Raw genomic sequence first — 13,663 nt, 5'->3', positions numbered from 1 at the left:
TGATGTCATTCTGAGGGGTTATATTGAGCTTTCTTCAATATCGGAAGAGAAAAAATCCATACCATTACGATTAGTATGTGCAAAATGAGTAAATGACGCAGTACCGTTGTCCACAAAAGCACAGAACATTGGCAGTGTGAATGCAACGAAAGAACGCGAATCATTTCATCCAAATTTGACCAAATCATGCCGTTTTATTTTTCAAATAAATCATTTGAAGAAAACTCGGTTCAGCAGTCAAAGGCAGATTATTACCTACGCACATTCCAGGTTTCCAGCAGAACACCACAGGCACATGATCAAATGGCTGATTTATGATAGATGGATCCATTCCGGCCTCCCAATATACATACAAGGCCCCATAATATCAGGTACCATGATGCTACCAAACTATACATACATATACTCTATTATTATTCATGCAATGACGATGCATACTACGAAACATCCATATCCACAATTCATCTCCCCATTATCCCCGAGCAATGTCACCATCTCCCAATGGCAAATTGGCGAATCGTTACAACAACTGCGGCAGCACCTTGTGCTTGGTGTAAGGCCTATTTGCTGGAAGCAAGGGCTGCCTTCTCCACTCTCCTTTTGGGTTGCTCTCTTCATAAGATGTCGTCAAACATCAGGGACAAGACAAGCCCCTGCACGAATTGGCTCCTCCTGGTTCTCTCCTCCTTGACCTCAGGGAGCAAAGGCTCATCAACACTGGCAAATATCAGACATAAGTGAGTTCTTATGCAGGCGCAAAAAAAAAAAAGAAAAAAAAAGTGAGTTCTTATGCGTGACATATAAGTCATTGATAAAGAATTGTTCATACAATATACTATCTACGACATATGTTCCACCATGTACTAAGACATCAAACGGACTGCCCACACTATTAAGTTTATATTTTACCCACTACGAACTGTGAAGCAATGGCATAATTGGAACAGATGACATAACTTAGGTATTTTATATCTATGGCTTATAACAGGAGCAGTCTAATCAGTGTCATTAGCTCTTTTCTTATTTTCTGTCATGATTCGACTTTATAAACAAAAATGATATCAAATTATTACTCTCAGAAAATGAAAGTAAATGAATTACATTGCATGTGAACATACCTCTCTGCTGCTTTCTGCTCTAAGTTATCACTTCCCATTTCTGTCTCAGCCAAGGACTCTTTCTTAGCATCCTTTGGCAAATCTACTTCATAAAAGTTACCAACAAAAGAGGACAGCAGAGGATCAGGCACTGTGCTGACTGGGGCAGCACAAGACGATCCATTTATCCTCTCATGTAAATCTCTCTTCAATAAGGCAAGTGTTGAATAACGTGCCCCAGATGAACCTTTATGATTTCTCCACTTATCCTGCACATGAATTTGAGGAGTCAAATAATGAAAGTTTGATCTAGTTTCCAGATTTTAGTCAAGAACAAAAATTATATATGATTCACAGTATATATAAACTGAAATAATTGACTTATGATGCATGTAAAGGTAACGATACCTTCAAGAAACCTCGATGCTTTGAGCTGATGTGGTCAAACAAGTTCTTATCAACCTTATCTGTGCAAATTGGGCACACCTGAAAGAACAAAAGCACAGAAAATTAGCTACTGAAAAATGGTACAAACTTGTGGTATACTTCAACAGAAAAGACATTTCTGCTGCCTTGATCTATACAACAAAGGGAGCAAGAACAAGGCATGGATTATTTTAACAACATTCAACTATTTGTGGAACATGGACATTTAAGGCACATAATTTCATTGAACATGCAACCGTCTGCATAGCAGAACATATACACAAGCTTCAACTGCATATAAACTACTGAGTGTGTGATCAAACCATAGTTCAAAGATTTCAACATCCCAATTTAAAGATAATAATAAACAGAATATGAGGTCCAGAAATTATTCTGTCCAATGATAAAATTCATGCCAACAACTCCTTCCTTCCCACAAGGCCTCCTATATTGAAACTTGTTGGCAGGTCTGATTGTAATAGTTACAGTCACATAGCACACTAGCTATTGCATTGTTAGTGATCTAACTCACTAAAAGTTTTGAGTATTTCTAACTAACACTTTATTCCATAGTCAAAGTGATAACTCACTAAAAGTTAGAATATTTCTAACTAAAACTTTATTCCATAGTCAATATTGGGGTGTTGATTATATCGTTTTTATACTAACTAGAGGACGGTAAAGGTGGGTGTTGGATCCATAGGCTCCACATCAATGAAAAATAAAATGCCTTTTCTTTTCCATAACTTCTCTACTACCACAAAGGACAGCCTGGTTTGAATTGAAGCGGCACAGGACTGATCAGCCAGTTGTAGGGTTGAACAGCACAAGACTGAACAGCTAGTTGTAGGGCTGTACATGGATTAAGCTGCACAAAATAAGAATAGCATAAATGCCATCCACTAATCCAGTATAAATAGCAGGTCGGATAGCCTTAGTGCTTCACGAAAAACAATACTTCAACAATTTCAGAAATAGAAACAAGTGAAGACCAAAATTGCATGACCAAAACAGAAAGTGATGACCAAAATGTTTAAGATATCGATTCAAAGCTGCACATCACCCAATTTAATGCAGCTATCAATAGTCTTTAGAACACTGGGTGCTAAAGTAGCTAGCATGCAGTGTTTCGCCAAGTTGAATAATGGAAAAAAAAAGTAAGTCATAAAAAACTTCCATAAACATCCACTGGGAATAAATAGATCATTTCCTGATACTAGGAATCACTTGCAAATAACAGAAAGTGGGAAGCAAAATCTAACACAATTGCTCAGTTTACATGGTATACCATCATTCAAAGATGCATGCTAACTTTATAACATATTTCTTACCACAAAACATGAAACTAAAGCAATCAATAACATAAATATTACCCACTCTAAAATCAATAATTGCTGTATCATAGAAGAAATTTTCACATGTACTAATTTGCCAATTCCTTACAACAGCAGTACTACTGCAATTACATTGCACAAGCACTAAACATTAACAAAATGCACACAATCACAGCCATAACGAATACAACCATAATAAAGTGCTAGTGGCCCAACATTGACATAGCAGAAATAGGCAAATAGCAAGCACATCACGGCATATTTTTTGGGCTAGAAAATATATGTGCAAGCAATAAATAAACATTTATCACAACAAGGGTGAATTTAAAATTTACAATGCTATAAAAATCAAGCCCAAAATTGTGAAACATTTGATCCAAATCCAACAAGCCACAAAATTGTCTTATTTACACCCAACTCAAGAATACAACTATGTTATGTGCAGTCATATTCAATGCTTGACACAGTATGATAGTGAGGTTTGGTCTTCATGTTTTGATCTTGATATTGCCCACTGTCAAATGAGTAACATTGTCATGAACCACACAATTTGATGTTCAATTTGTGGTCTAATGCTTAATAAAATCTGTGACTCTAAACTAAAGGTGACTGTTAATTCACTAGTTTGTAATCATGTTCGCAGTATTTTAAAAATGTTAAAAACAACTGAGATTTTTAATAAAAAACTATGGAGCAGAACTACCGTGGTATCTTCAGAAGTATCAATGCCACACTGTTGTTACTGTGATCTAGATTAATGGGAGCATTAACACAACACACTTGCCAACAAACCAATGATGAAATGCACAAATATTTACCAAAAGTAGATGAAACTTTTGGTTTTTAACCAAATAGTCAATATAATTCATATGCCAAAATAGAAGTGACACGCAAACTCCTACATGTATATCATCATCTCAACTACATGAGCATCACACCTAACATCAGCTAAGGCATCATATGTATATCACAATGCCGGAGGGACGGCAGTATTAACTAGACTAGCAGAATATGCACAGCCCAACAAAACTAGAGATATTCAAATCTCAACAAGGAAAAACAGCTAATGACACAATCAGTATAGTAGCCCTTAATTCCACAAAAAATTCCACCCTTATGTCTCAAATTATTGCTGTAAAACTCTCAAGGAACACTCCAACAAAACCACATAAAATATTCCCATCCAATGGCGCTAAGGGGAAACCCAAGCTTGCAAAGAAAATACCCCAAACCACAAGTTTATATCATTACATAAGAACATGGATCAATATACTGCCCCAAACACTAAGATCTTCTAATTACTTCTTAGCAACTAACAAAGAAATGTTGCTACTTGAAAATAGATTAATGGAGACATTGCATGCAAAGTGCATGGAAGACTGTACTTCGCCACAAAACAAGGGAAATAATGAAAAGGTTACAACAAACAAGTCAAGCATGCAACCAGTTATTTAACATAAAGCAAATGTTTTGGCTGAAAATTATCATTAAAAGGAAAAAAAAAACTTTTAACAATTAAGAAGCAGAAAGCAGAAACTGATCCTACAATTAAAAGCACAATTTCCAAACAAAATAAATCACATTGGATGTAATGTTAGCCCAACCACACAATGACACAAACACTACATCATGGACCATTAGAAATGCCTAATATATGCATTAAAGGGCATTGTTAAAAACTGTAATCTAACAACACCAACTGGACATTCAGGGTACAGTAAAACTAAGGGAGAAAAACTTTCATAGCTGAAGACAGGTGAGGCAAGCTGATATGCCATGCGCTGAAGCAGAGGCACCAAAAATTCCTAACAAAAATCCCTTCTTTGCATCTGAAACCAACTTAGTCAACGCATCATGCATATGAGCACGAACACCTTAGACACCCTAAAAAAAGATCCTATCTTTGCATCTGGTATATTATCTAAACAGCAAAATAAGAAGCTCAAACACTTTCTATAAGCACAGAAGCAACTTGAAAACCAAAAGCACATCTTTGCAACGAAAATTATAACCTAGGACTAAAATCAGGCACAAACGCAGACAAGAAAACTAGAAAAACACAACATTTGCAACTGAAATCTCAATCTTAACAACTAAAAGGAGCCCAACAAAACGCTTGGTATATAAACATAAGCACCTTGTTCACTGGAACAATCCCATCTTGGGGTCTAGAATCATAGCTCTGCAAATAAAAGCAGCATAGCAAGCTTGGTACAAAAGCAGGCATAACTTGCACAGCCCAGAATTCCATCCCAACAGCTATTAGAAATCCCAGAACAAAAATGAGCTGATACATGCAATGCTGTACTAGCAGATGTGTCTTACACACCCCAAAATCCCATCTTTACAACTACCAATCTACCACAGATAAATAAAAGCAGCTCAATCACACTCTCTATGCAAGGAGCAGGACCATCCGTGCCCGAAAGATGACATCTTTCCATGTAAGATCTAACATTGACAACTAAATCAGGTCAAAGACGCAGGCATTCCCCATACCCTACCGAAATAAAAACCCAACAATGTTCCGCGGAACATCATGGGATTAACAACCTACCGTCTGCTGCTAGAAGAGCTCCTAGTAGATAGAAAAGAGTAAAAATTGCATCTTCCCATAAGAGAACGAGATGAAATTACCCCGGCATTGGCCTCCGCGCGGTGCTCGTCATCCATGTGGCACCACAGCCCCACCGCGTCCAGCTCCTCGCCGCAGAACGGGCAGGGCAGCTCGTCCCCGAGCCCGGCACCCGCCGCGCGCTCCTCCTCCTCCTCTTCCTCCTCCTCGTCACTCCCCTCCACCTCGTCGAGCCCGATCAGCGCATCTGCGGCAGCACAAAACCCCATCAAAACCTCCATCAGAAATCCTCGAAACTCCGTACAGGACCCGCCAAAATCCCTCGAAATACCAGGGGGGGGGGGGGGGGGGGGGGAAACGGATATCTGACTCACCGAAACGCGTGCCACGGTGGTGCCTGGTTTCAGCGGCGGTGAGGCGCTCGTACACTTCCATGTCCATGGCGGTGGCGGCGACGGCGCCGGAGCAGGGGGGGCGGGGGCTCTCGGCGAGCTGGGGGAGTCCGGCCCGAGCTTGTGCGGGCGAGCGGGGCGGCGGCGGCGGCAATCGTAGGGCTGAGGCGCGTAGGCTAGGGTTTTGCGGCGGATGCGGGAGAGGGATTTGTACGAGAGAAGCGTGGGTGGCTGGGAGGTTTGGGCAGCATTGAGTGAACACGGGAGCTCTTGCTTCGGGAGGAAGGCGGCTCTTTTGCGGAGACCCCCCTCGAGTTACTTGGAATTCTTGTCGTGTTGTGTTTGGCTCCTGAAGTTCAATGCTGGCCAGGTAACCCGCCAGCTCGTGGCAGCTGTATATAGCATCATCATTATCATTTTGCAAAACAACCAAGCCGGTGAAGCCTTCTGAGGCTCTCTTTGCCACGAATTTTTTTTTTTTTTTTTGCTTCTCTAAAAATTGGTGAAGCTAGAAAAAATTGAACGAATGGAATCAATCCCTCAAACTACAAGAGCAGTTCGCAGTGCAGTTAGGGTTTCGTGGAGCAGACGCGGACCGGCGAGAGCAGCCAGTGCCGTGGGGCAGGCACGCTGGCGGCCACCAGCGGTGTTTGGTAGCACCGCGCCATGGCGGGAGACCGCCGCCGCCGGGTTTCACGCGCGCCGCCGCGCACCAAACCGGCAGGGCCGTCGCCCAGGCAGCGCACCGCGCGGGGCGGCGCCCGGCCCCGGCAGGCACGCCGCGACGCCGGGAGAGAGGGAGAGGGAGAAGGAGGTAGGAAGGGGCAGAGGCGGCGGCAGGGGTGGAGGCGCTACGGGGCGGGAGAGCGTCGGGGTCGGGAAGAACAAAGAACTATCGGGAAGGAGAATCTGGAAGACGAAATAGAAGCCGGAGTATTTATTTGGTTTTCTGATTTCGAACGAGAAGCCGATAAGCAGGGTAGGAGCCAAAGAAGCGAACAAGAAGCGCGAGAAGGCGCTTCAAGCGGAATCGGCTTCAAACAATCTGGACCGTCCATCACAAGATCTAACGTGTGCGAAGATTTCGGGCGACGTGGAGGGTGGCTCCGCTCGAGGAGCTGGCCATCTTTTTGGCTTTTAAATTATCATTTTGCAAAACAACCAAGCCGGTGAAGCCTTCTGAGGCTCTCTTTGCCACGAATTTTTTTTTTTGCTTCTCTAAAAATTGGTGAAGCTAGAAAAAATCACATTTTTATGGCTTCGGCTTCTAGACCAAAACGGATTCAGCTTCACTTTTTTTTTACTTTGTTTTAGCTTCTCAAGCCGTTTTCACATACGAGTGTTTCACGAGGCTTCTCTTAAAAAAACCCTTAAAGCCATAGATGAAGCCCTCCTGAAGCCATACCAAAGAGGTCTGAGAGGCTTCACCGGCTCATGGAACTGTTGCTACAGTGCAAAGAAAAATGGAGAAGCTAGAGCCAGCACATGATGTGTCAGAGGCCTTTAGTCTTTTTACCTTGATCCTTGTGTATACGAAGAATCAATGGTGGTGACATGAATTAAGGGGCAGGAAAACAACATTTGTGTCTCTAGGTATGAATTGTTAAGAAACATAGTGATCGGTAAACAATGGAGAGAGTAGGAATCAAAGCATAAAGGATGTAGGAAAAACTCATTTTGCATCACATGCATAGTGTGGGTTGTTAATAAGAAACATGGGCATCTACAAAAAGAACTCCCACTACTATATAAATGGTTTTTCCTATAATATTTTGTCGTCGGTTCATAATGAACAAGCAGTGAACATCATTGTCACCACTAGTTTGTAATGGAACCGACGGCAAAAACCGATGCTGCTTTCATCGCCAGCTTATAAAACTAGAGAGCTTGGACATGCATTCATTTGGGTTTTGTCTCACTCTTCCGCCCCACTTTATCTCTCCTACTCTCATTCTTAGCCACAGCATCCTCCCTGCCCCCCCCTCCGCACCTCCTCTTCCACCTTGCCTCCCTCTGCACCCATCCCCTCCGCTATACAGTCGCCAACCCCACCCGCATCCTCTCTGACCTAGACTCCTTCTCCATCAACATTGTGCTCCACATTGTTGTATCCTCTCCGCACGCTGATCTTGGGGCGGTAGAGGATTTTGAATCCGAGTAATGGCGTCTGACGTAGGAAGAACATGGGTAATGGAATCTTAGCAGGAGAGGGGCACATAGTACCGTTAATTAGATTTGAAAGTAGCAGTGCTCCCGTGTGGACGGGTGCACGATTCCCTAGGTCACGAGTCACTTGAACCAAGGAAGGTGGGTTCATGCTCGACGAAGGACAGGAAATCACCCTTGAGCTATTCCTCGGTCCGATCTTGTGTTCTAGTCAAAGATGGGGGCAGCATGGAGTCGCCCCGCGACCTAGGTCTGGTGGCACTCGCGGGGTGTGTCGCACTTATTCGTGAAGTTGTTGGTCGTCCAGATTGATATCACAATGGCCTAGGTCTAGCCGCTCCTCAATGTCTCCCTCTTCTTCTCTCTCTCATGTCGTTCTCCATTTTGGATCTACTAGCAAGGGAGGCTCTTGTAGTGGTACGGTGCTCGTGGAGAAGAAGCTCTAGGCTGATGTCGCTCGAATCTACAAGAGCTCGGAAGCAAGGGCGGTTTAGTGGAGACGGTGGAGGCTTAGTGGGCTTCAAGGAGGCGGCGGCAGGTTTTTTTCAAAAAAAAAAAATCATTCAGTTATCACTGCAGTTCCAAACGATGGTGATTATCTTTGTTTTCAATATAATGCCGACTATCATCGCCAATATAGCACAAACAACGGTGATAGGGCCAACAGACTCTCTCTCTCTCTATATATATCCTTCCTAATTGCTAGGAATAGATATTTTGATAAAAAAACTACCCTCCAACAGCTTCTATAAATGGTTATCTAGATATAGCCATCTTCTATTCTGGATTTTTCGCTAGCCAAAAATAAAAGACGAGAATGGCTCTCTAGAGTGCGCATGAGATATAAAAATACTGTTGAAGAGCAAAAAGATATAAAACACGGTTTTTATGTAAATGACTTCAAAATGATGATTTAGAGAATGAGATTTAGAAAGACTCTTGGAGATGCTCTTATCCACCACCAATTGTGATAGCTATCTTTAGTAGTGTCCATTACCATGCCAAGCCAACATTTGTAGTGATATGGGGAAATAGGTTAGTTTTTGACGTAAGAAAAACAGATTAGTTTCATCCTGATGCAACTACCCTCTCACGTGTGTTATCTATATATAAACCAACAATATGAAACAATGTATATGCCAGTGCACTATTCTATCCATAACTAAATATATATTTTCTTTTGGAAACACAAATATGAAAGTCCATAGGTCGACTTCATGATGATACACTGATGCTAAGTGTTCTTCATTTTAAAAATTATTAATACAGCGATGTTGGATATATTATGGGCTTGACCCATATAATATTTAATAAATCAAATAAACTCTATAGCCCCTAATAATGCGTGATATATGGTTTAATACCGTACGGGATTTTGATAAGACGTTGACTCAGTTTATATGGTTGGATATTGTCTATCTATATTGAGAAGCTAAGAAAAGGATGTAGGTGTGTCACACGCGCGCGCATCGCCGCCACCGCTGACCGTGGGCGAGGCGAGGCAGGCAGGTGAGCGGACGGACGGACGGGAGTACAATTACTCTCTTTTATGTTGGAGGCGGTTTCATTGTGGGAGTTTTCACCTGTTACCGCCGGGAGTGTTCGGCTGGCTGGCCAGCCCACTCACGCGGCCACTGTTCACTTGAACAGTGTCTTCCAGCCAGAACAATATTTTTCTCTCACAACAATCTAGCCGGAACAGTATTTTGGCTTATTAACCAGCCAGCCGAACACTCCCGCCGTCTCCGTCTCCTGATCTCCTCCCTGAGCCTCTTCGCTTCCCCACCACGAGCATATATTTTGAGCTCCTCCGTCAGTCATTTCCACCACATATTCAGCTGCTCTCTAGTTCTCCCCGACCCGGTTCCTGCACGCACTGGAACTGGGAGAGTAGGGCTTTTGGAACGCCTGCCGTCTTCGAGTTCACTTGCTCGGGTGAAGGGCGGCAATCATGTTTTGGGGAGTGTCGCTGACGGCACGACTACTCGCTATGTCTACATCCTCTTCTTCCTGGTGCTAGCAGCACATTGAAGCCTCTCCGGTGATCGGCACTGCTTCCCGTCTACACTGCAACGAGTGGGACGACTACACCGACAGACACTATGTCGACTAGTGCATCCGGCTCTTTAGTTAGGTATGTCTCTGTTCTTCGCTATCCAGTAAGGTCCTGTATCAATAACTTGCTGGTTAGTATCATATACATGGTATTCATGCTTAGTTCACACAAGCACATATATGATGTCACAAACCTTTTGGTTATCGCTATTTTCTAGATTAAATTGCTATTGAAAATGCCTAAATATCTAACAATCCAAAAATGTGATAGGCAATTTTCGGTAGTTGGCTTTGTGGGTATGCTGAAATCGAATGTTTTTTAGGGCACTCACTATAAGAGGTGGTGGCAGAGGTGCATTTTATGGTTGACTGCTATGCACTGCTACTTTGTTGCTGAACCTAGGGTTGTTGGGTCGTATACTCCTAAGGAGGAGCGTGCGTTCCAACATGCTGACACTACGTTCAAGGCAGCAATTTTGAGCGTGTTAGGAGACTCCATAATGGATGCATATATGCCGCTATAGACCTGGTAAGGCCATGTGAGAAGCACTTGAGGCCAAATATGGAGTGTTTGATGATGGTTCTGAGTTGTATGTCATGGAGCAGTTTCATGACTACCGGATGGTCGATGGCCATTCTGTAGTGGAACAAGCTCTTGAGATACAAACACTAGCAAAAGAGCTCGAAATGTTTGGTTATGTGTTGCCTGACAAGTTTTGTGGCAGTCTATATCATTGCTAAGCTGCTACAAACTTGGACAGATTTTGCTACTTCTCTGAAACATAATGTAACAGAACCATCCAATTTATATAAGATTAAGTATGGTTGTCCTCGTTAAACATGTTGACACGCGTATACCATCACTTATATAAACCCGGTAGTCCGTTGACTACCATGAAGGCCTCGATAAATCAACTTCACAACCAAGATCGTACTTGATTAAGCAAATACATATCACATACATAGAGTTTGTGGCGAAAATAATATTACAATAGGGTCACAAGCAATAATACAAGTTCAGTTTCAAATCCAATAGGTTAAAACAACATAACTTTGAAATGATTACCAAATCATAATTTTGAATCATATTGCTAGCTCTGATGACACCCTCCAACAAAAGCATAGATGAAAAACAAATACAGAATAGCTGAGCCCACCGGCACTTAGTCACCACCTTCGGCAAACAGAGAACTTCACCTGCAACAGGGTGGGATAAAACTCTGAGTAATCAATTGTACTCAGCAAGACTTACCTGACAGGAGAAAAATGAAGACTCCAAAGATATGCATGGTTTATTTGGTGGACCTAGTTGGATAGCATAATCTTTTGTAAAAGAGCTTACTATGTAAGTCCTTACTTTCAAATTTTTAGCATCAAGTTCAGTGAAGCCAATTATAGCTAAGTTTGCATCTATCCTATAACAATTATTTGATTAATAAGTATCACAGTAGTAACTATATTCAATTATTATGATCATCAAAACCATCATGTTTCATTAATTACTATGACTAGTTGGAGCAAGGTATGAGTTTCTCACTATCCGGGAGAGACGACGATTCGAATCGATTACATCCAGCTAGGCAATCCCAAACACACACCCGTACAAGTCTGCATTAGCTCATGTGGGTCACCGTTCACTCCATTCGGCGGTGAGTCTGGACCATTTCGCAAAACTCATGATCCTGCATCCTCACATGAATCGCCCGAAGCCCGAAGCCCGTAGCAAACATGGTCTTGGACCAATCCCCTTCCTTCAGGCTCTCCTCCCAGCAATGCTAACGGTCCAATATACTCAGCCTGAATGAGCTAATTGGCTTCACGGTCAACTATAACTCAGGCCCTGTTATGTGTTTGGTACCTTCAATCTCAACCAAGGTCCGACAACGAAGTGGTCCTTAAATGACATAGACGAGGTTAAAGAATACATGCCTAGCCGACATCAACAACAACCATAATAGCATTGGATCCCGTCCGGTCTCCAGTTATCCATTATCACCTGGTTCTCTTCCACGATAGCAAATATAGCCAACCGTGTCAGAGTAGCCACCTATGTCTCACAGGCGACAGGAATCACCTGACTTCTACTAGTCTAAACATAGCTAAGCATAGAGCGACCTATACATACTAGTAAGAATACAGTTATATATATTGTAGACAAGGTAAGACATGCAGCAACGGATTCCAATTCAACTCCTGTACTTAATGCACAATATAAAATATAAACTCAAGTGTATTTTAAAAGAGAGGTAGGAGGCTTAGAATGCTTCGGGGCTTACCTGGGTGACTTCATAACAATAAGTTAGTTGGCTTTAGCTTCAGGACACGATCAACTATCATCTTTATCTTCTAGATTTGGTCACTGTTACACCATCTTCTGGTTGGTTCCAACACCACGTCCTTCACTTCTTTGTGTCATTCATCTAACGTACCTAGATGATATGCAATGAGGCAATGCATGACAATAAAGGAAAAGCAACACAAAGTGTATTACAAAGAGGCACAAAAGATAAGCATAATGTTATACTAGATTTAGACATAGGCACTTAGGTGGATGATGGTTAACTAAACATCACACAACTTACTAAGCTACGATAGCAAAGCAACACCAAGGCACTTCATGCAAGCTAGTCATACCAATCACGATCAAGATCCTATTATTATATGTAGACAACAATTTGAACATCACGCCTACACACATGACCACTCCTTAGCTAGATTGGTTGACCATCATTACAAAGTAATCTCACAGGAATGCTCAGGTATATTAACTTAACAACACCAAGGTCATGAGCCGCATTAGCAAACATATTATCAAGCAAGTTAAAGCAACTAAATCAAGCAAGGTATTTTTTTCTGGACTGCAGTAAGTAGTCACTTGTTTTAGCCGTATCTGGAGTTATAAGCATCCAACAAAGGTGTTCCTAGACTTTATAGAAATCTTAAGAAATTGTCTACAACTTTCTTATTATCATCTTGAGATGATTCAACAGTTAGCTAAGCTAAAAAGCACAACCTTTCAAATCTGTCCAGCATACAAGTAAAACCTGACAGGGAATTTGTAAAATTCATAACTCCCAAATCTGTTTTCCTAAAATCATGAAATTTTAGGACCGCAAATATCAGAAAGTTACCTACAACTTTTATATAGACCATAACCATAGAAAACATCATTTTCATCACAAAACCATCATCACAACAGAAACTACACGTGTAGCTATCTCAGCACACATGTAACCAAGTTCTTCACTTGGTTCAACAACAAGATCACATATGTACAACTAATCATATGGCTCACAACTTCCATTAACACAGCTAATTGATCATTAGTTATAGCTAACATGAAAGGCATATTAACACATCTTTACATATTTTTATTAAAAAGGCAAAAACTATACATGGCAATATATAGAAAATACTTAAAAGGAAAATGTATAGTATAAACAAGACCTGGGCACATATCATGGTAGAAACAGTTAACACACTTCCTAAACATGCTAGAAAAACTATGGAACGCTCCCAAATGAATTATTTACATGCCTTTTCTAATTACCTAGCAAACACAAGGGAAAAAGGAAAAGACTACTTGCAGTATAGTATTAATTCTAGAAAAATTACAAC

At 41.6% G+C, this 13,663-nt stretch overlaps 1 protein-coding gene across 1 annotated transcript; it reads right to left on the bottom strand.

The window, feature by feature from the left end:
• Positions 1–296: 296 nt before the first annotated feature.
• LOC136508449 (protein DEHYDRATION-INDUCED 19 homolog 2-like) lies at positions 297–6,096 on the bottom strand. The gene is made up of 5 exons (XM_066503124.1): positions 5,807–6,096; positions 5,495–5,679; positions 1,506–1,583; positions 1,119–1,366; positions 297–717 (listed from the first exon to the last, which is right to left on the bottom strand). The coding sequence occupies exons 1-5, from the start codon at positions 5,871–5,873 to the stop codon at positions 615–617; spliced, it is 681 nt and encodes a 226-aa protein (XP_066359221.1). The 5' UTR covers positions 5,874–6,096; the 3' UTR covers positions 297–614.
• Positions 6,097–13,663: the final 7,567 nt, after the last annotated feature.

This window comes from Miscanthus floridulus, chromosome 15 (assembly GCF_019320115.1).
Source record: "Miscanthus floridulus cultivar M001 chromosome 15, ASM1932011v1, whole genome shotgun sequence".
In the NCBI taxonomy this organism is placed as follows: Eukaryota; Viridiplantae; Streptophyta; class Magnoliopsida; order Poales; family Poaceae; genus Miscanthus; species Miscanthus floridulus.
Note: the sequence above shows the minus strand (reverse complement) of the source record. Positions and strands in the feature narration are given on the sequence as shown.

Excerpts from the sequence above, each read along its gene's own strand:
- LOC136508449 (XM_066503124.1), bottom strand. The coding sequence starts at position 5,873 with ATGGACATGGAAGTGTACGAGCGCCTCACCGCCGCTGAAACCAGGCAC. Across the intron at positions 5,680-5,806 it reads CCACCGTGGCACGCGTTTCG|ATGCGCTGATCGGGCTCGAC; the intron begins GTGAGTCAGATA and ends GTGCTGCCGCAG. Across the intron at positions 1,584-5,494 it reads GCGCGGAGGCCAATGCCGGG|GTGTGCCCAATTTGCACAGA; the intron begins GTAATTTCATCT and ends TTGTTCTTTCAG.